Source organism: Ixodes scapularis, unplaced genomic scaffold (assembly GCF_016920785.2).
Source record: "Ixodes scapularis isolate PalLabHiFi unplaced genomic scaffold, ASM1692078v2 PGA_scaffold13__105_contigs__length_92229423, whole genome shotgun sequence".
NCBI lineage: Eukaryota > Metazoa > Arthropoda > Arachnida > Ixodida > Ixodidae > Ixodes > Ixodes scapularis.
This window is the reverse complement of record NW_024609839.1, coordinates 85,490,800-85,513,828: the sequence shown is the minus strand read 5'-3', so window position 1 is coordinate 85,513,828 and position 23,029 is coordinate 85,490,800. Positions and strand designations below refer to the sequence as shown.

The 23,029-nt window shown below is 47.9% G+C and overlaps 1 protein-coding gene across 1 annotated transcript in view; it reads right to left on the bottom strand.

The window, feature by feature from the left end:
• The window catches only part of LOC8039840 (carbonic anhydrase-related protein 10), a 314,647-nt gene that overhangs the window by 28,739 nt on the left and 262,879 nt on the right, over positions 1–23,029 (bottom strand). The window contains exons 5-6 of the mRNA XM_042289702.1: positions 8,828–8,929; positions 7,810–7,876 (exon numbers count right to left, since the gene is read on the bottom strand). Of these exons, the coding sequence (XP_042145636.1) occupies positions 7,810–7,876; positions 8,828–8,929 (169 nt within the window). The remainder of the gene's footprint in view (positions 1–7,809; positions 7,877–8,827; positions 8,930–23,029) is intronic.

Sequence of the window (23,029 nt, the reverse complement as noted above, 5' to 3'; positions counted from 1 at the left end):
GGCCGGCAGAGCGCTCGCGCTCCATTCGACAAAGAGAGAGAGAGATATGGAGGCTGCGAGGTAGAAGTCGTATCGCCCGCTGTGACAAAACCCTGGCGCCAGATGCGGCTGACAGACGCCTTAAATGTGGGAGACGGCTCGGAGGCCTCAAACTCCATCGACTCCCTTCTTGCTCGGGGGAGACCAAGTAAAAAGAGAGAGAAAAAAACAACGGCGTCTATCGAGGATCGAGCTCCGGGCACAGATGCAATCGGGAACGCCAGCCGAGGAAACGTCGCGAGCGACATACGACGCACAATCGGGCAGCGACGACGAGCACTGCGCTCCGTTTCACCTTTCGATGGAGCACGGCAAACGTTACGAGCCGTCCCAGCCAATCCGGCGCCGCGAACAAGTCACGTGACTGTGCGTCCCGCGCGTCGCTGCACTCATCCGGGAAGTCACGTGACATACCCGCGATATTTCATCGGGGTGACTTAGAAAGCGAAGCGCAAGTTTGTCTGCTTTTATTCGCAGGGGTTGTGGTGACGTCACAACACCCAGCTCTGATTGGTTCTCAATGAAGGATAGTGGGTAGACCTCGAGGCACCTTGCATTGGGGTCTACCCACTATCCTTCAATCAGAGCTGATCATAGCTCGGCGTTCTGACGTCACCACAAGCCCTGCAAAAGACGCAGACGACTTGCTTTCCGCATAGCGTCTGCCACCGTTGGGAGAGGAAAACGAAAGCTTAGCGTCTTATTCCAAAAAGGGTGGGGAAGCGGCAACAAATGACGTCAAAAAAGGCCGGAGTGTTAAGCCTCGTTCACGTAGGAGCATTTGCTTACGTTCTTTTACGTTACGTTATAAGTCACCGGAACATCCGTGCGTCGAATGTCGCGTGCGAGGCAACTCCTTGAGCTGAATGTCACGCTTCGTGCGAGGCACGGATGTCCCTGAGACTCTCCACGTAGGCAGACGTAAACTCCCTTCACGTAACTCACCGTAAGCGAACGATGCTGCGTGAACCGGTCTTTATGTAGTCGGATGTCGCTCTTCTGGTGCTTGGTGTTAGAAGTTCGGGCAAAAAGCTCCAACAAACAACAGTGTCACTGTCGTCGAGGCGGCCCTGCTCCTGGCTGCCGAGGCTTCCGTAAGCCAAGCTCGAGAGCGTTCCGAAGTACAAGAATCGTCCGAAACATGCACCACCGCTGCTCTAACACTGCCAGGATCTCGGCCCGCGCCAGCGTGACGCATCAAAGACATTATCGGGTAAAAATCTGGTGCAGTAAGCACACCAGTCGGACAAGCGTTCCAGGCACCATGCCCCCACGCTTCCGGACCCCGAAAGACCTCGGGGCGTCGCACTGCGCATGCTCTGTACGACGCCTTAAGTTGCTCGGAACCTCAAAGCGTTGAGGCTCCCGATTCCAAAACCTACGGACATCGGAAGGTGAAATGGAGTACGGAGGCCCGACGTCGTAGTGTGGCTGCATGGCCATGTCTTTTTTTGACGAAGGGAGCAAATGGCGAGCACGGGCCTGTGTGGCGGCTTTATGCGAAGGAGCAAGGACAAAGGCGTGCCTGAGACACTCCTATACTACAAAGAAGGAAGCACGCCTAAAGGGGCTCCTACTTTGCCGAGAGGAACGGGGGGAGAGGCGGAGCTGAGAACGTGAGGGGACGTCAAGGCGCCGAGCTTTAATTGGAAGGATAGTGGATAGCCGCCAAGGCAAGTCGCTTTCGTCTCTAATGCCGTAGTCCCATAAACAGTAACAACAGACACCGGTAAGCCTCGAACACGTGCAACATGCACGCGATGGTACCTTTGGCAGGCTGCTTTCAATCTCTCGGTGCTCGTAAAGTAAGCACGAATGATTGCAAGCCTATGCCATTGCGTGCATCTTGCTCGTGTTTGAGGCTTGTTGGTGTTGGCTGCTTTCGTTTGTTTCCTTAATAGTGGGACTCGGGCGTAACCACCGTATCATCCAGTAAAAGCGAATAAGAGCGTCATTTGCTTCTCGCGCTGGGGTCTGGCGTTCTAACGCCGGATGCCGGCGTTTGGCGTTTGTGCGCCGGATCCTGCGCAAAGAATAGACGACGCTCTCGTTCGCTATGACTGGAGGGATGCAGCGGGTGGAGACAACTCCAGCTGGCCTTTGCGTCTAACGTCTATTCATTCAATTATAGCTTGGCACTCCGCCGTCCCCGCCCCTCTCCTCATCATCTCTCCCACAGTTTCTCTCCGAATAAAAATCTTGCCTTTTAGAGCGCAGCTCTTAGGCAAATGTCATCAGTGACGTCATCAGTGACGTCACCAGTGACATCACGCGTCCCATAATACACCGCGCGGTTACGCCGACGGCGACGGCGACGCCGCTCGGAGGGACGAGTAGCAGACAGGATGAGGAGGTGAGGAGGAGGGAAGAGGAGTATACCTTCCCCTCCCCAGTACCCTCCCATCCTCCTCCTCAAAAGCTGCGCTCTAATTCGGCGTTACAGGGAGTTGTAAACGGCTTTCACTTTTTAAACGTACAGAACCTTCTGGGCCATCCACAGCCTCGCGTTTTCAAACATGCCCCCTAAAAAAAAAGTGTTTTCTTCTTTATTGAAAAAAATTAAGGATGCATTGCCTAACGCTTAATCTCCACCCAAATCTACCACTAGCGGTCCGAAAGAGATGCCAAGGTTTCAGAACGAACCGCTATCGTAATGGAAAGTTACGAGTGATTTTTGAAACGTTCAGTGGAAAAATGGAACCCGTTCTCTTTAGGTTGCGCCATTCAGCCCCGTGAGCTTCAAACCTTCGGAAACTTTCGAAAGCCGCTTTTAGCTTTTATATCTGATAACGGTTCGTTTTGAAACTTTGGCAACTGGTTTGGACCCTTAGCGCTACATTTTGGAGGAGACTGAGTGTTAGAAAACTATTGGTTTATCTTCGTAATAAAAAAAACAAAAAACCGTAAATTTCTTTTTTTCTGGTGATACCATGATTTGCACTTCGGCATCTCTGTCAAAACCGTTGTTGTGAAGGCGAAGAAGGTTTTGACTTGAAGTCGTGGTTGGGATCTTTTTTAAAGTGATTGCTTTACGGGCGACACTTGGCAGAGAGTTTGAGCTCGTCGGCTGTCGTCACCGTCGAGGAAAAACTCTCCTCTCGCATATTGGCGCAAGGAGAGGGCAGGCGGGCCTTCCCGTCAGCCGCGCCACGCGAAGAGAAAAAAGAGAGAATCTTCGGTGTCCCATCATTAATGGCGCGACGAAGGGAGAGTTTCTCTGTCGTCTGCCTCAAAGAGTTGTTTTCAAAGATTACTCGCGTTATACGAAATCGCACTTTGACAGTGTCCAGTTGCTACGCGTTGCGTTGCATGTTTTTAGAAACATTCAGCGCGTTTGATTTCATCTTGACATTTCTAATTCTCAAACTCATCTGGAAACGTAAAGCTGTTCTGCTAAAAATCGTCACCTTGCAACTTGATTCTCGCAGTGCTTCGCCTCGTTTTTCTGCTAGCGTTCCCCTCTCCACTCATCAATCGACTTTCAAAACTACCCCTTTCTTTACCGCTCAACTTCACTGGGAAAACACTACGCCTTTCCCTGCGTCGCCACAGCCGCGCATTATTGTTAATGGCGCCAGCGGTTTGAGGCTTCCGTTCGCCAAGCGAGAGCTCATTCGTTCCAGTTTGTGGCGGCCCAGCGCCGTGAACTGGCACAGTGCCTCGCCTTACCCACTTCCCGAATCACCGAACACTCGTGGCAGTAGTCAGTGGCATCTACGACGCCGAACACGACGGCAATGAGATCACGTCTCAGCTCCGCCCCCCTGTACAGGGTGTCACAAAAGAAAATTTACACGGTCTTTTTTACCGCAAAAATAAACTAAGCATCGCCGAACGCTCATTCTCCGCCCATATGTAGAGCTAGAGGTCACACCCAGATGCCAAAGTTTCAGCACGATGCGATAACTTAATCAAAAGTTATAAGTGATTTTCTGAACATTTCAATGGGAAAATGGAGCCCATTTATGCCCGTTTTCGATTTCTGGTGCCATAGAGCCCCATGTGTTTGAAAACTCCGTCGGCCGCCATTCTCTTATTGAAATTTTCAGAAAATCACTTATAACTTTTGATTAAGTTATCGGATCGGGCTGAAACTTTGGCATCTGGTTGTGACGTCTAGCGCTACCTTTGGGCGGAGAATGAGCGTTTGGCGATGCCTAGTTTATTTTTGCGGTAAAAAAGGCCGTGTAAATTTTCTTTTGTGACACCCTGTACTTGGCGGCACCCCTTTTCCCGCATTGCGCGACCGTGATACAGTTATCACTTTCATGTCGTCGCACATTGTGGCCGAAAAATACGACATTTCTATTTCACTCGAGGACAAAGTAGGAGCTTTATTTTAGTCCATCGTATGGGCTATTTACTCTTACGCCTAATTGCGTCAGTTAGTAGTTTAAACATGAGCTAAACTCTGAGACACGGGGAAACGAAAGAACAAACGAGACGACACGACACTTAGTCCGTTATTTTACACCTCGGAGTCCCAGAGTTGGAATTGTTCCTTTTTAACCATGTCGCCTGCACATACTTTCGGTGCTAGTAACTGAGATTGTTTGTTTATAGCTGCGGTTTCAACTACATTCCAACTGCGTTAGATTGTATTTGCATTTTAACGCCATTTGATTTGTGTTTTTTGTTTTGTTTTAATGCCTGTTGAGGTCCTAGAAGGTTCTTCAGTAAACGGACTCGTCACAAATAACAGCGAGAAGTGCATATTGCGACCACTACCCGACGTGGCACGCGGTATTTTATTAAGCTAATAAATTATTAAACGTCCTCAAACATATTTACTCTTCATCCCCCTAAAGAACAAATAAACCAACCTTAATCTAAAAAGAGAAAAGCATCTCGAAAGACAGGAAGATTGAAGTGTCCGGTGTGCGCATCCCATGCAGACGCGAGCCGAGTCACACGAGAAACATTGTTTGGAGGACATTAAGGAGAAAGAGGCGAGGGCAGCTCGGCGATAACAACGAGGCAGCTCCTAACAGAGTGGCCGCTGCCTGGCTGTTGCCGCCGAGCGAGCTCGCGGACCGCCATAAATCAGCTGCCCGCGGGAACGCGTCGTCGGCACGCGGAGATCCCCGGACGCTGGCTGTAGAAAGAGCCTGCCGCTGACGACGCCGCCGTGCTCGCTCCCCCGCCGTGTCACCAGATTAGCCGGCACAAAAATCGCCGCCTTCAATTTTACTCTTTATTTTCGAAGGGAATCGGGCATCTGCTCTTCGTCGAAACGCGTCGTCCGCTTAAATTGGGCGTCGAACGCGATGGCACGCTTCTATCGACAACCAATGGTGTTTTTTTCTAATGCATAGGACGCTTCTTAACGAGAACCCCAAAATATGGTGAGGGGCAAGTGGGGCGATCGCTTGCTTCTCTCAGTGGCCAAGAGCGGTTCCTCGCCTCATGCGTCTCTACCTCCATGGCACTGTTGGAACGTTTAAAGGAGCTGTGCAACGATATTCAATTGGAATGTTTTTCTCTCTACACGAGCTTAATGGCACACCTGGGACTCAAGGATACTCACACGCAATGCCATTGTCAAAGAAACTCCTTTGTTGCGGTGTAATTTCAAGGACAAAAGCGATCATTTTCATTCAATCTCTCCTTTGCAAAATTTGATGACGTAACTCGGGGATCGCAGTACACCCAAGTGACGATATTTGAATGCGGTTCATAGATTGGACCCGAGCATTGCGTGGGCACTCGACTTGGGCTCGTGACAATTGCTAGCTCGAGGAGCATTCGGGTTGTGAGCCGTGTCCAATCGCTGCAACGATGACAACAGCCGAGCCATAACAACGTCTGGAACTCAGCGCGTGTCCTGCGCTTTGCCAACCCCTGCGCGTGGCTATGATCAACACTGGCGGCATATAATCGGCTCCAGATCACGTGGCCGCTTGTTCTGGGTGCGAGTTGAGGGGGTGAACGCTGCTCGTTTTTCTTTAATTTTTTTCTGGGTCTTCTATTGCGTGGGGTGAAAAACGAACGCCTGTTTCATAGGTCATTAACGTTAGGGATCCGTTTTAAGCGGTATTTGCGCAAAGTACAAAAATTGTTGCATCGCTCCTTTAAGTGGTTCGTGGTAAGCCATATCCCTGGCACGAGGAGATGGAAGGCGGCGAAGTGAAGAAGAGAAGATTGATGAATCAACACGGAAACGACACTCCAGATAGGATCACTTGCAGCTTGTAGATAGTGCACATAAAAGTTTGCTTGAACGTAACCATCGACGACGACCAGAGGTCTCTACAGGCACCATCTATAAGCTTACAGACGCGCCACACGGTTAAAGAAAAAAGTTAAATGCTACAAAATTGGAGCAGGCGAAAGATATAAGCAGAATGAAAGGCTAGTGTTCCCATTTACAGATGAACAATAGCTCTATACGGCGAAACAAAATGGCCAAGCTGCCCGTTTTTGTTAGTATTCGTTTTTCCTCCTAGCACCGGAGTCCAAGGTGGTGCTGCGTCTAGCATACCGATTATGCCGCGCTTTATGGGCACGAATCGCGAGACCGCTCACGCCAGGATGATAGTCGCAGCCCCCCCCCCCCTCCCCCCCTCTTCTTTTGACCCACCATACACGTAATACCAAAATGTTGCCCGTCCGTCCCGTCTGTTCATTTCCTTCGTAAATTTGGCGAAGAAATAAATGTCACGGTCTCTGACGTCCCTTGACGTCACGTGACCTCGTGATTTGTGACCCTAGGTCACGTAAATCATTTGCAAGTCGAGGCACGGATCCGGTCATTTGTTATTCGATGAACTTCGGTGAATGTAATATTTCGTAGCTCATTCTTAAAAAGAGAGACAGCGCAGCGACACAGAAAAAAAAAATTAAAAGAAGGATGGAAGGCAACAGCGCTAACTTACAACTAAAATTGATTGGCGCCGACATCGAATTTAAACACTACATGCGATACGACGTAAGCGCCGGTAGAGTTTCGTTGTATGGCAGCGCTGTTTTCTGTATGTCTTCTCTTACTGTGTCTGTATCGCAGCGCTCTTTGTGTTTTAAAATCTTTTTTGCTACATCGCTTCTACAGGCGCGCAATTCGAAAGGACTGCGGAAATTGATTCTGAATTCGGGCGCCGCGTCAGTTTGCTCGTGTGGAAACTAACACTGTACTGTAAAAGAGACTGCCTTCTGAGCTGAGAACAAAAAAAAAGTTATGAAAACTAACCGCCTATTTTGCCTGCAAACGTTTATACCGGTTGCAGGTAAAAAGTTATGCCAAAACTTGAGCCGAGTACGTATTCAAAAATAGGTTGAGTTTCAAAGTTCTTAACGCAAAAGCGAAACAGCAATTTCTCGCAGGAAAAATAAAGTTTTGTTAAAAGATGGCGGAATAAGATAGCCAAGCAAACGGGTGTCTTCGTCTTAGCCGACGACAAGAAACCGAAAAGAAAAACTTTCAAGCAATACCATCTTAAAGACAATGCCCGCGTCTTCCTCGCCCACACGCTATGACTAGTCAATCCACCGGTCTTTCTCTCCCGAATGTGATCACTAGTGAATCCACGCGTCTTTTTCTCGCAAACGTTATGACTAGTGAATCCACGCAGCGCGCGCCAGAAGCGCGTCTTGCGGCTTCTAAGAACGAACGCGACGTCAGCACGCGGTGACGCCAAAACGGACACGTCTACCGCCTTGCTTTGATTTTCCCCGAATTTCAGGGTGTTTGCTGCTCGTGGCTGGTAGGGTAACCACTAAAGATGACATCATTCGCAGGCCTTATCTTGTTGATAACATTGTTTCAAGGCTCACCTCTGTAGGTTATCCGATGTAGCTGACCCGTCAGAACCCGGAGTTCCGAGTGGGACAGGTCACCCAACTGGAAAGAAGTCGTTCGTTACTATTTGAAGCGAAAACCACAATTGTTGAGCAGCCACCTCGGTAATCAAAGAAATCTGGATATAGATACGTGAAATGTGAGATCAAGAAACACAACCCGCTCAAATGCCCACTCGCAAGTTTATACCTATTCTCGTTCTGCGGGGACGTATTCTTGCTGCCTTTTTTTTTAGTTCTGTATAATTTATACCCTATATCAAAAAACTGTACCTTTTCTATTGCCTACCGTTTGCTGTAAAACTTAGTCTAACCCACCTGGAAACTAATTGTTTCTTTAATCTTGCAGTCTTGTTTCTCACTTCCAAATAAGCCAACAGCAGCAAGTGGTCCAAACGAAGAGGTATTTAAACACAAACATACACGCACACACAGCGGTGTAGACTTTCCATTTTCCCGGGGGGGGGGGGGGGGGGGGGATGGGGATGTTTTCCACGCAATTTTTGTACACAGGCAATTATCATTAGTTTATTTTAGGGGCTACACTTTACAGCGTATGTATATCGCCATGTGTCCGTCGCTGTGTGCGTTATTTTGGTTACATGCCACTAGTAGAAGCTTGTTACATGGCACCGTAAACAGCATCTCGGTAAAGATCATGCCCCCCCCCCCCCCCCCCCCCCCCGGATCTCACCAAGGGGGCACGGGCCCCGATGCCCCCCTCCTTTCCCCGTAGTCTACGCCTATGCACACACACACGCACACGCGCGCACACACACACACGCGCGTACGCACGCACGCACGCACACACACACGCACGAACACACCCCGTTGGCAGTTTATATCGAGAAAACCTTAGACTGGGGACAATCCCTAAAAGTAGAAACGGGCGCTTATGCCAGTTAATGTAACAGCGACGAAGAATACCTCACGGTTGAAAACCGTTCGCACAGCATGGACGTTGGTGAAGAGGACGGAGTCGAACGCGTCGTACCTGGAGAAGTATGGAGATGCCGACGAGTCCCTCGCTCCGCCGCAGCTCCATGGCCTCCGACATGTTGGCGTACAGGTCAGAGTTGTACCCGAAGATCTGCACCTGGAAGACAACGGAAGACGACGGGGCTTCAGCCGAACGCACGTAAACAACGAAAGACCAACCAACAACATGCGAGGAAGCTGCGTGGTCTGGCCAACTCGAATCCAACTCTACGACATCGGAATATTTCGCTAATTCTCGTATCACCTTAAAGTTTATGTGCAACAAAAAGCAACACCACCACCAACAAGAATCTTCAAAGAAATAGGTAACCCACGGTTTACTTATCGTGAGAAATCCTCGGGTGTCTAATTTGTGTCGCAGTTTCCGCTTCACGCTACTTCTCCGAGAGGTATTTATGATAATTATTTAACTAGAGTCAGAGACAGTTTCGGAAACAATGGGCGTGGCTTCGTGATTGGTCCTTTGGCATTCTTTTCAGCTAACATCGCAATCTGATTGGTTGCCGAGCGATAATGATATGCCTGGCTCTTAAGTTTCTTTAGAAGTAGGTGACTTTATAACTTCTGTATTTGCTAACTTTCGGAGAAGCGACAGTGGCCTTGTAGGTTACAAGTATTCCTCCACTTGGATATAATAATAATTAGGGTTGTGCGGATATTTATACAGCGTGTAGTTGGTCCGCCATTTAAAAGTTGCGACGAGTCACTCGTTGTAAATAAGCAATTTAGCCAGTGTGGTACAACCGCTAGCCTGGGGTCTCTAACATGCACCACGCAGTAGTGATGCACGACCGCACGCCGGTACGATGCTCATCCAGATCGAAACGGGCAGGGGCGGGGATTGAATTTTAGGATGCCTTGGTTTCTGCAGCGCGAGCTTTCGCTCCATGTGCTCCGAGGTGGTGTGCGCTAGGCCACTCGGCCACCTATCCCCCTCCACTTGGATAGGCTCCGATGCTGCCGCACTTTCCTGAATTGAAGCACTCAGGTGTTAATGCGAGAGGTCTGGATGCAGCGGGACCACTTCACGGTAGTACTTTCTCGCGAAGGCACCGGAAGTTGATCAGTTCAGACGGGCTTATCCCAGAAGTGTTTAGTTGTCGGCCCTTAGGAGCCGATTACGCATTTTTGTTTCTCGAAAAATTGTCTAAGATTCTCGTAAAAGTTCTCACGGAAGTTAAGGACGCTCTTTGAACCCTGTAAGTTTAAAACTACCATTATATTAATTAATTTATTTCAAATACTCTCTATGCGAGTACATTGAAGAGGGGGAGAGCTATAGAATATTAACTATAAAGTGCGCATATTAGTAATAGCATGTTTACACAAAACAATAGCAGTGATGTTACCTATCAAGGCGGTTAGTTGGTTCATGTCTATCGATATTTGAGGAATAAAAGAATATTGAAAGAACGAAGCTCTAAAATTTGAAATACCAACCTTATGGCTATGATCAATGCGAGCAGAGATGCAGAAAGGTGGAGTATTTAGTTTATGACGAAGGGTAATATTTTGGTGAAATATTGTATAAAAAAAAAAGAGAGATTTTTCGGTGGTGAATTAGTAACGGCGGACCTAGAGTGTTTTTCATGATAGAGACGCTGGGCAGTGCGATGATAGTTTGTCAATATAATAGGGCAGACCCAGAGTGTTTTAGTGTAAAATCCCACAGATATAAACAAGAAGTGTTATTTTCGTGATTTAGAGCGCATATTCTGCTACTCTCAAATCAATTTGTTTCAACGCCGAGGTTTTTTTTTCAAAGAACAACCGTTACTTCGCAAGGAAGATTGTTACCCTCTTGTCAAAGTCTACTAGACACATAGCCTCCTCTGCAGAGCCGTATATGTAGAGAGTTTGGTCAATGGGAGGTGCGGGCAGAGCCGGGGCGTGCAACAGACTCGGAAAGAGGGCTTGGCATGCTCTCTTGACCAACCAGAAGCCGAAAAGAATCCCCTAGTGGTGGTAGCGAGAAACAGTTCTGATCAAAGGTCTATGTTCGTAAATGTTTTTAATAAGCGCGTAAGAGTGAAGTGTAGTGACTCTTCGTAATTGAAAATAGGGTGCGCGTGTTGTTTTGATCATGATCATGCAGAGAGATGTAAGAAACGAATGCGCCGCTCAACTCTGTTTTGCTCGGACAGAGTGTGACCTCTCGGACGGCGGATTCCCGGCCCTCGGCGCTTGGCGTACGGATTATGTCGATCGTTCCGCTAGTCGCACACTTCCACTATCATTTTGGATGAGCGTGATTGAAAGTCACGTGTACCATATTTTCAGTCATCGAGAGTTACTCTAATGCAGTTATCAGGTGTGTTTCTCGCGACCACCGCCAGAGTATTATTTCCGGCTTCTGGTTGGTCACATTCGAATTTCTGAAGACGCCCTGGAACACGCCCAGCCCAGTTTCAGCCAATGGCGCCTCCTCATTTGTCTCCTATACTTCCCAACGAATGGCCAAACTCTCTACATATACGGCTCTGCTCCTCTGTACTAACAAAGCCTGGCAGATCGCCACGAGACGCGGCCGCCGAAAGTGAAAAAGTAGAGCGGCAGGCAACAGATGAGAGGAGAGCCACGTGACGGGCGCCCCGCTGCGGCGAAACGCCAAAACACACTTCTCCCGAGCGATGGAATGTCCACTCATGCTCCTCGCGTTCCTCGCGCTAACGCTTCTTTTCTCGTCGGGTTTGAAAACCATGTTTCGGGACCTCGCCGCTGCAAAAGCTGTGCGCTGAATACCAGAAATGCTCTGTGCTACCAGATCCTCGCGCTCCAAATCTGCGACCGGGCACTCTATGGCTCCGTCCTCGAACTGCCAGGCTTTGTGAGTATGGAGGAGGCTATGACTAGACGCAAAGCGCGGTGAGCGTGGTCCCGCGCAATGAGCGGGTGTCGTGGTCCCGCTCAGCGTCGACGCCGTGCTCCCCGCGTCGCCTCATCGCAGCAGAGGAAACGATCTCCGATAATCGAAGTCCGTCCCTTCTCGCGCTCGGCTGCGCGTCCAAGCGGGATGGCACGGCGCTGTCGCCGACGGCCCCACGTGACTGGGCGCCGTCGCCGTCGGCGCTATCTGCTCGGACCTGTCGCTGCGGGATGTCGTCTCGTGGCGACAGGGCGCTACGAGGTGTCACACCCTCCCTTCGGTTGTCTTTCCTGTTGCGTCATATCTCCGGGGGTCACGCCTTCGCGATGACTGACACGCGCTATTGATCAATGTTTTCTCGCTTAGGGGGTACACGGTTCTACAGTTTCATATCGGGATCCAATGTAGAAACGGAAGATGTTTTTCGGGGATTGTTTTTTTTTCTCACAAATGTGGTGTTTAAAAAAAAAACTGTTCCAGGCGTAAGTAAAAATAAATAAATAAATAAAAGATTGTCCTATATCGAAGCTCGTGTCTAAAAGAAAAATACAGGACGCGGCCCCCGAAGACGGGGGGGGGGGGGGGGGGGGGGGGGGGGGTAGGGGGGAATTCTTTATCCTGCGGGGAACATTAAGTGAGTGACTCAAGTGCCTCAAAAACGTTCCCGGTACCGATAATAAATTAAAGAGCGAGATAAAGAGTGTGCATTAGGCAGAACAATTAATGCAGTAAAAGAACGAGACGGGCCCATTCTTTTGAAAGAATGTGCCCTCTTACTGTTTTTTATTTCTCTATCCAAGCTATATAGTTATACCAACAAGCTTGTTAGGAATATTATAAGAAGTGTAACTCGTAACAAATAGAAGCAACCGTCGCGGACAGCTCAGTAGGGACTGCGTTTTGAGTTGACTTAAAATGAGAATGAAAAGAAAAATATTGTTATCGTATATCGCGTTTGAATTTTTTTATTTTTTTTTTCAAAACAACTTCTACGCGGTGTTTTTTTTTTTTTCGAATTTAATAACACAAAATCGAGGTTGCGTTTCGGAAATTACTGGTGCATACAAATACAAAGAATATTACTAATAATATTTATTCTTTTATTAATGCGCTTCAGGTCGAAATACCTTTTTGCCACAGAAAAAAAAAAAAAAAGCACCGAAGTGTGGTTTGTGGGCGTTACTTAGTATAACCATATTTTTGTCGGGAATGCATTAGACTCGAGGAACTAACTTAGGCGCTCTTTTAAAGTAAATGTCTTGAAACAATTTTTAAAAGCGCATAATTAGCGTTAGCGACACTCTCATTTCGCAACAATCGAGACCAAAAAAAGTGTTGCTGCCGTACAAATAAAACCTTGGAGGACGCTTAAGCTTCGCCTTTAAGAGTGAAACGCGTTAGCTAAACATGCAAACTCACGCTCGTTCCCAAGTCGTGCAAGCGTGCTTTGCGCGGCCAAGTCAATAGCGTGTCTGGCTCGCCTAAAATTTTTCAAATTTTGACTTTAAGGCAAATTAATTATTTTATAAAGTGAAATCCTTTGAAACATGCGGTAACCTTAATTTCGCATTACGTGACATGATTTAATCACTTTTATTCCACGCGAGACGTCACGTTTCACGTGAGCATTGTGGGTTGCTTGCAATTCCCGCGCAAGGTCATGTGGCTATGACGTCATGACCCTACCAACCAATCAGGATTTTTCGGTCACGGCGGCACCGACGCCGACGCCGGCTTTTCTGCGACACAAGCTCCTCCTTAACACTATCGCGCTAAATACTTCAATGATACCTCGACAGAAAGGACTTGAAAAAATATGTGAAAAATAAAGTAGTACATTGTTATAGTATCGCGTGGTAAGTATCGCGCGCTCGCATCTAAGCATACTTACGCGCCGTGCAAGAAACTAATTTGGACTGAGGACCAGAAGTATAGCTGCAAGAGAAAGACGAAGCAAGTATCGATCTAACATTTATCGCGCACGTGCAGATCTTTTTCCATCCCTCAAGCTCTCCAACAAAAGCACACGTGCGATCTCGGTCGAGAATGAGACGACTAAAAGGCCGATCGTGACACACCGTCTCCGCAAAGAACAAAAAGAGGCGCTCAGCGCGGATCGTCGACGCTTCTTCGAGAAGAGACGGACTGGCAAGAGATCGATGACGGGTAGGTTTTCTTTTCTTGGGAACGCGAGAAACGGCCCAAATCGCAGCCCATAAAAAAAAAAAGAAAAAGAAAAAGAAAAAGAACGCACTTTGCAACACGAATGTGTGAACTTATTTCTTTCTTCTATTTTTCTTGAGGACAGACAGCGCCGTTTTTTCCCATCGACAACTCGTCGCCTCTTTATCGCCCCGTTATGCCCAGTTGTCAGCGAGTTTGAGTGGCGGGAACAATGCAATCAGTTTTCGAGTTACTTGCGAAGAAATTTTTCGGCCGACATCTGTCAGTGGGGGAACGAAGGAGGGATCAAAAGTGCTGGCAGGCAACCGGGGGGAGGCACTGACCGCTAAGTTCGTGTAAACTGGAAATGAGTCTGCAGGTCTCGATACTTGCCCGATTTGAATAAACTCTATACTTCGTTTTAGTTTAAATCCTAACGCAGCCGACGCTACGAGCTAAGAGAGAGCTTTGGAATAAGAGGCGCAAACGTTTGGGTGCCCTTAAGAAATCGGAAGTCCCAAACGCAACGATGAAGGATAGTGGGTAGACCTCAAGACACATTGCTTTGAGGTCTACGCACTATCCCTCAATCAGAACCAATCAGAGATCAGCGTCTTTTTGAAGTCACCGCAACTCTTGCTCTAGAAGCAGACGACTGGCTCTCGGCGTAGAATTGGGTCTTCGCAACGCAGCGTGGCCTGCTTGTGTTTGCCCCTTGCAGCTCCAATGTAGCTCACACGTGTAATATAAAACAAAACAAAAATTAAACAACGTAAAACATACGCGCTTAATAAGTACTTTTTTTTTTGTAAATAACAGTTAATGTCAATTCAAATCAACCCTGGTAAAACAAAATACAATCTAAAATTAGTATAAATATTGTTGACTGATTTCAACCCAAACAATCCAATCCGTGGAGCAATAATTTGCCGCTCGTTCTCGGGTTGTTTTTGGTGTTTAGTTGCCGCGTTGACCGTCTGTCACCGAAGATTTAGGCCTTCGACTTCTGCCGCAACTGAGACGAACGCTGGCGAGCAAACTATTGGAGCTTCTGCTTTATTTAGAACTGAGCTGGAGTGACTTGGAGGCCTTCCAAGACTTGTTTTTAAGCTACAGGTAACGTGCCACGAATGCTTGGCCGATCGAGCCTAGGAAATCTACTCTTAGTCTCGGAATAGGGAGACGTTACCATGTAAGCGGTTACTGCGTCTCTATAGGCTTAGGAACGGCCAGAATCAGAACATAATCTTTAAAATAGGGCGAGCGCTCGCCGCTCACTCTTTGTGATTTGAGCGAGATAAAGCGAAGCGAGTGCCGGCTGCACCATTCCCTGGCAATAAAGGTGCCTAATACGGCAGCAACCACGACGAATTTGCTCCGAAGCGAGCGGAAAGGACGCCGCCATGTTTACCTACGCGATCCCTCCGAAGCAAATAGGGGCTCCGTGATATTTCTCCAATTTTGAGTTAAGGGCGAGCTCCAACCCAGAATCCAAAACGGAGTTTGGGTTCGGCAAACGCGCAGTGGTGAGCCCTTAATGCTCAGGGGCTCCTATCCCAAGCTTTGAGGCCCCCTATTGTAAGATTCTCTAATCACACCGATCAAGTACCGTCGAAGGCGCAACTCACTGGGTTTTTTTTTTCTGTTTATGATTGGTATAGTGATTATAGAACACGTGGAGAAACACGATGAACACCACATGGCGCGCGTGCGCCGTCGTCCCGCCATATGTTTCCTGTTTCTCTCAATGTCCTCGGTAAAACGTAGCGGCCGACAAAAGCGCCAACCCTTCGCAAGATGTAGCTGCGCCTTGTTGTATGGTCCGAGGTGCCCTGATGTGCCGGTCGCGTATCTGTACGCGAGCGCTGTAGACGCAAGTAACGTGATCGTGCTCCTTGTCGTCTACTTCCCAGACTTCAGATAAACGGTTCAAAACATCGCTCGCGTTCTAAAAACAAGGCGACTATACCGTACCCAGTGGCTAAACATAATGTTCGATGGTCAAGGTACCTTCCAGTTTGTTCGATTTTAGTGTAGGATGTATATTTCGCAAGCGCAAAGCGAGAAACATGCTCCGCCCGAAAATCGGTGCCTGCAAGGTCGCTTTCCCGCCTGAAGGTTGAATCCAGCTCCGCGCACGTGACCGCTTCTCCGCCAATACGGAGTTGGCGGCGAAATAAAAAAGAGCGCGATACTCTTAAGCGTGTTTCACATGCAGCTGTTTTGGCCCTAGACCGGTGCGATTTCTGCTGTCGCAGCGCTCTGGCCAGCACCAGCGGTTGAGCGGCACGAGCGCAGCGACGGCAGAAATTGCGCCGCTCTATACTTTGTCTCACCTTAGCATGGACTATTGTTAGCCGCGCATGCTAAAAGCGCAAGCGTTGCTTTGGATGAAGCCTCGGCGACTGCATGAGCACTCGTGAAGCGAGTGCTCCAGTCAAGGCAGTCAAGGCTAGCCTCTCGCGCTTACACAGCCTTCGCAGTTAGTCCATGGTAAGGTGAGACGAAGTATAGGGCAAAAGTCGCTGCATGTGAAACACGCTTTACTCTGCAAGCAGAACCTATATAGTTACTCTAAGCTCGTCCCGTTAGTCGCGCTTTCTGTACACTCAAACGTGCCTTGCAGGAACGAAGTCAAACTTGACACTGGCGCGTTGTCTGAGACAAGGCTTTGCGGATGCAGGTACGACTCGCGCTTACTTTCGGGGCCTGCACCAATACGAAGCCCCGTCTGGGACATGGCACCAGTGATAAGGTGGACATAGTTTTTTTAGAGCAGATCTGAGAGCGCTGCAAGAACGACGAGCGGGTACATTGTCACGTGGTCTTTTTTTATAATTCGCGGGATTCTTTTAGGCAAAAAAAACAACAACAAAAAAACATGAAGGAAAATACTTGCACGCAGAGCGTAGCATGTAGCAAACACATTATATTGGCTGTTTCTCAGTGCGCTCTACAACTTTTGGATTCACACCTCGGTTCTTAAAGGAATAATAAAAAAATTTGGCTAATTAGTCTTAATAAATAAAATAACTAAGCGTGCTAAAACACAGTTGCGCACTTTTGCAAGACACTTGTTAACAACACACAGTTAGCGGCAGTCCCGCATATTGCTTCGTTTTTTTGTTTCTGAATTTGGGTGCAACTAGTTTGCGACACCATGTATGCATGTAAGTAAACACCGTAACTGATAAAACATGAATAGATCAATTGAAAAAAGTCCCATTCGTACGTAAAATAGTTACTGACAACGGGTGCGAATTCTTCCAATTGTCCCTCCTCCAGGGTGAGTTTTCCACCTTCCAGAACGCTTGGGAGTCTCGTAGGTCTTCAGCGTTCACTCGCGGCCGAAGCACGGCGGAAGACAATGGGCGCGTGCTGGAGGTGGGCAATCCAAAAGACACGCCCTGCCTTTCTCACTCTGTCAGTGACTAACTATAGATGCACAACAGAGGGAGGGCACAAGGCCTGGCCAAACGTGAACTCTCAAGTAAAATCGAAAAAAGCGCGTTGAGAAGCTCAATCATTGGAAGGGTTCAATCCTCACCCCTGCCCGTTTCGATCTGGATGAGCATCGTACTGGCGTGCGGTCCTGTATCACTACTGCGTGGTGCACGTTAAAGATCCCAGGCTAGCGGTTGCACTCCACTGGCTAGATTTCCTATCAAGAGCTGAGACTCAAGATGCTCATTGAGGCAGACTAGCTTCCGGATGTTTAAACATACATACAAAGCAATTGTTATTTGATAATTGGGTTCTTAAATTTAAAGAAAAGACCTAACTAAAACTATACGTGTTTTTTTTTATTGTTTTTAGTTAGTCTTGCGAGGTGCCATGTAAGGCACCACTCGTTTCTTCAGTCGCAGCCCCATGAATGTGATTGTAAAAATAAATCGACCACAGGAAGCAGACACCATGTAACCATAAAGCGCGAAAACAAGACCGCTTACGGAACACTTTTGTTATTACTCCAACAGCGAGACGCATCAGAAGGTATTTCCATTAACGTTAAATCTCCGCGCTTAAAAGAGCGCGCGATTACCCGCGAATGCCTGCTACCACAAATTGGCACAGTAAAGGCTATATCATGGCACAAAAATTAATTCGCGGATGTCGTTGCTTTGCCGCTGAAACGGTGAAATTCCAACCGAGGCATTCGTGAATACTCCCAGGGGATTCATTTTTTTCCCGAATGCATCGCAGATTTGCTTTGTTTCCCTTGACGTACTGTTTCGTTTATTTTTTTTCTCTTCTCCTATTGTTTATATCCCACTGTAATTGTCCTATTTATACATCTCACTAATTCGCTCGTGGCCAAGTGGCATTCCGAAGTTAATGCGCACACTACCATCATACAATCTCGTCGGCCACAGTTTTGGTCCTAGCTTTCGCGCGCGCGTTTTCCGCCGTTTGTGTCTAATGACTGCGCGCTCTTGGACAGCTGCGGTTGCATTGCTGCCGTTATAAAAGGCGACGCCGACAGGCGGCGCTTCGGCAGCGGCACCCGTGCTTTCAACGAGTGCTTTTTCCTCCCGTGTATACGTGGCCGGAGTGGATGATCCGCATACCGCATTTGGGCACCTCCAAAATGCGAACTCGAGAGAAAAAAAAAGAGAAAACGGGTACCCAGACTATCTCATCAAACGCGCAAAACAAACTAAACTTGTGCATAACTTCTCAGGAGAGAGAGAGCGAGTCGCCGTCAAGATTTATGACCTGCAACCGAAAGAGACTCGTCGCATGGGCCTGGGGGAGGTAAAGAGATGCAACAGTAGGCTTCTCGGACGCGAACGTCACGGGCAGCATCACCACGGTCCTTAGATTCCTTGGTTTGGACTTTGTTTGTCATTCTATGGAAACGCTTTACCTAGGATGGACGTAGATGAATGGAGGGACGTGGGCTCGGAGAAGCCATCGTGGAGAAAGTTGCAGGATGCGTCTGCTTTTTTTGTGACTACGCCACGGACCCGTTCAAAGTGTAGACGATAAGAAACGCCATCTATACTGAATACACTTGGGGTCACATTATTTCGGAACAAGTGAAACGCCACGTGAAGGGCGCTACGTCTGCTTAAAGGGGCCCTGCAATCATATTAAGCATTCACCTTTCTTGCGGTTTCCATATTTCTTGGGGTTCGGGCAAGCCAGCGGGCACGGAGAGATTAACTAAATATCAGTGCGTCATATTTTTACCAGACGACGCGGAAACCTCCTTCACCGACGGGGGCGACCCGCAGTACCGAAAGCGCGCGATATGTGACGTCTTTGGTCCTGGGCTTACTACTGGTCAGAGGCGCTAAAAGCTTCTTTTTAGTCGAAATACAAAATATAAGTGACGCCCGAACCGTTTCAATAATATATAAAAGTAGTTTTTGTTCCGTATTTTAGATCAGAAAAGAAACAAATGCAGTTTTTAAAGTACGGAAACAAGAAATGACCCTTCGACATACACGCCACCAAGCGGTTTGGCCGTTTGGCGGTATGGCAGCGGGAAGTGGCTCCCGTTCTGAACTGATCTTTACTCCGTGTTCACTGTCGTTTGTGGCCAATGAAGTGTCATGCCGAATTAGTGTTTAATCGCGCAGCTAATGCAATGCGAGCCGCCCTTGCCGCCCGCTTCATACAGCCTAGCCAGAACATGCTTTAGTGGCGCCCTCTCGAGCCGTCGACACGGAGTGCGGCAGCAGTGAGCGCTCGCTGAGCTCACTACCCCTCCTCTAGTTCACAGCCACTCAAGCGACCAAGGAAGTCATGGAGGAGGTTATTTTTGCTTGTTTTTTTTAAATTTTAATTTGCCTATAACTTTAAAAATAAAGCGAAATTCGAGAAAAGAAAACCTTCATTAAGTTACTACGTTCAGTATCCTCAGGTTTGGTGCAAATTAAAAACCAGTAAAAAAGCATTGCAGGGCCCCTTTAAACAAATATTAAACTTTTTCTATCCTAAGTCTCTAGCTCTGCTCTACGACAAAACAAGAACCGTGTCGCTGCCACAGGTACAGAGACGCGTCATCGTGAACGCCACTGTCCCTGCGCCCACTCGCCGTCCGAGTGCGTGGTTGTGCATCGTCAACAACGGTGCAGCGGCCAGCACGCCGCTGGGACACTCCAAACAATAGCGTGACGCCGGAGTAGGCCCACCGCTTGAGGGGGGAGGGGTGACCCATCGTCGCCGCAGCAGTTGTCATTGTTGCCTCTCCGCGTCGCCAGCAAGCGTCTCCTTTTGCCTCCAGTATTAGAGCTACCTCCCTAAAAGCGTTCCGTCGACGAGGTCGAAATTGGGCGAGGACATTGAGAGCCGCAGTTGCGTGATCTTTGTTGGCGTGAACAGAGGCCATCGGGCTCCACAACGAGCGCATTGGCTCCTATCAAATGTTTGCGTACGGCAGGCAGGCTCGTTTTGGTTATGCCGGTGTTGAGAAGGAACGCAAGCTCTCTCTCTCTCTCTCATTGTGTATGGGAATGGCGTGAAGGAAGCCCATCTTGTGCCGGGTGCGTGACGCTGGGCGTCCCGTCCGACGCGCCGCTGAGGTTGTGCCGCCTGACGGGCCCATTGCCGGCACGCGGCGATAGGTAGCCATTCGGACGCCACCGAGACGTCTCAATTCCCTTCTAAGATCGAGTTTTGTTTTCGCTCTTCGTTTACTCTCCTCGAGATTCGGGCAACGTTTGAAGCGGCCGAGGGTTTATTCTAAGCGGGCATTTCAAGCAGTGTTCCTTCTTCCCGGAACCTGCGGTTGTGCTTATCTGTTTCTTTCTTTCTGTTTTTTTTTTTGTGTCTGTGTGTGTGTGAGTAGAGGAGGGGGGAGGGCGGATACGTTTTCGATAGGAACAATATAGAACATGCAAGCGAGCTGGTGAACTTTGATCCTTCTGAAAATCCAAGACCGAGGGACAAAAACGGGGACGACACACACAGAAAAATGCGCTCTTTTGTTTTGATTTTCGGAACGAGGGAACATAACGTCGTCTGTTGAGCGCACGACAGTGCTCGAGAAGGAAATGATGGCGTTTCTTTTCGTAGGCGGACGGACGCGACACTTGTTGCGACGGTAAAGATATTGAGTGCTCAGAAACGTCGGAAAACACGAAAGGGGGCGAAGGAAGCGGGCCCTCGATGCCCGCTACGGTTTTCAAAACCCTTTTTTGAACAGTGGTCCCTCAAATCGCGCTCCTTCGCGAGTTATTCGGCTCCCCTCTAGCTCCAACAGTTTCTTTTTTTTTTTTTTTGTAGCTCTGCATTTTGCGTTTTCTTTAAGGCAGAGTTTGATCTTATCGGTATGCACTCTGTTACACTTTATTTTTAAATGAGCGTGCACGCTTCTTTTCATTCGGAGTTGGAAGAAAAAAAGATGTATTTGAGTTTGTTAAAAGGACCGAATAGTTGGAAGGACTGCTGCTCAAGGTTAATATATTCAGCCAGAGTTTTAGCTACCAATTTAAAAGTAGGTTGCTTTAAGCAAACCCTAAACCACCGCTCTTTCTAGGGGTACGGCGCCGCACAGTCTTTTTATTCGTGTCCTGCGTGGTTGGGCGTGAGATACAACATAAAAGATGACGAAGTAACAGTCAGATAGGACCCAAAAGTAGCGACAGCCGGCATATAGAAGAGTTTAATCCACTGGTAGTAAAAACGAGAGCAACTGCGTATCGGCCACCGTTTTTTTTTTTTTCTTCTTTCGATTGTACAGTATTGGCGGCTGACAATTATATAAAAATAAATAACGTTCTTAAAGCGAGCATCGAGTACTGATATTAAAAACGTCGCAGTGTTTGAGTGCCTGCCGGCGCGCCCCTTGAAATTCAGTCACCGCAAATATTCCGTTGCTTACTCGCTTCAATACTAAAATAAGCCTATGCACTCGTCAATTGTTACGTGCTGATTTAAGCGTGAATTTCGAAGAGTCTAGTAGTCTCCGAATTGGCACCGTCATTGTTTTATCAATACGTCTGTGTTCCGAAGTTATCAGCGTATGGTGTGGGCAAGTAGAAAGTCTGGAACCTGCGCGCTCGGCACAAGAGAGGAGCACGTTTTAACAGATGAAATCGCAAGTTTATTGAGCCAAGTAGAACCCTTGGTTCGATGGAATCGTGGTTGACGCAAGACGCAACTGAACCGTATAAATTTACGGTATGTTTTCGAACATATCTCGCCAATTGCTCATTTGTAAGAACGATTTTAGGGTGGCATTTTCGAAACCTAAATAAAGAATTCGTGCAACCTTAAACAAAAAGTGGAACAGGCCTGCACTAATTCACAGTTCAGTTACACTTCCATAGCTGCGGCGACGTCGTTGTGCATTTTCGTGGCGTTCACGCGCCGTGAGTTGCGTGAACAAAAAGCGTTTGGAAGAAAATAGACTTCTGACCTTTTCGTTCCGAATGTTTTTTTTTTCCTCTTTTTGTACCAGAGCGCGTTAAAGCGCATCTTCCGGCATGAGCTTTTGGTATTGACAGCACTACTACTACAACATCAACAGCGAAAACCAGTAAAACGACAACTACTACTTTACAACATCAACAACGGATGTCATTTACAGTGTTGGGTAGAGCCCATTACAGCTCCCACTGTAAATAAGCAAACAAGAATTAAACGCAAGAGCATATACGAAGTTAGGTTTGTTTGTCTTTGACGAATGAAAACAGTTGTATCCGCCCTAGATTAAAAATTTAGCCAGTGCGGTAGAATAACTGGTACAATGCAGTATTCAACGCACACAACGAAGTAGAATACCCATCAAACATTTAACGTAAAGAAAACAGACAAACGCAGAAAAGATGTTTTGGGTTACGTCTATGGCGATGCGACTACCGGGACAGACACGAAAACACGCAGTCCTCAATATTAATGAAAGAGTCGGACACCGCCGCTCCTCTTTGATCGAAAAGGGAAGTGGTCTTTCCAGCACGCCTTTGCGTCCTCTCTAGAGTCCCGTGACGCTAACTCCACGCGAAGTGGGAGGAGTCACCTCCGCGGTGATGACCTGGACGAAACTATATACATATAGAAATAGAAGCCGACAACAAGAAACGCGTTAAAACTCCGTGTCGAAAGAAGAAAAGCGAAAAGAAGTCGAGCACAAAGTCAGGGGTCGATGGTGAGCGTTCTACGAATGTAATATTGATGGGAGCGTTTCCCGGGATCCGCACTGCATCTCAATGAAGCCAT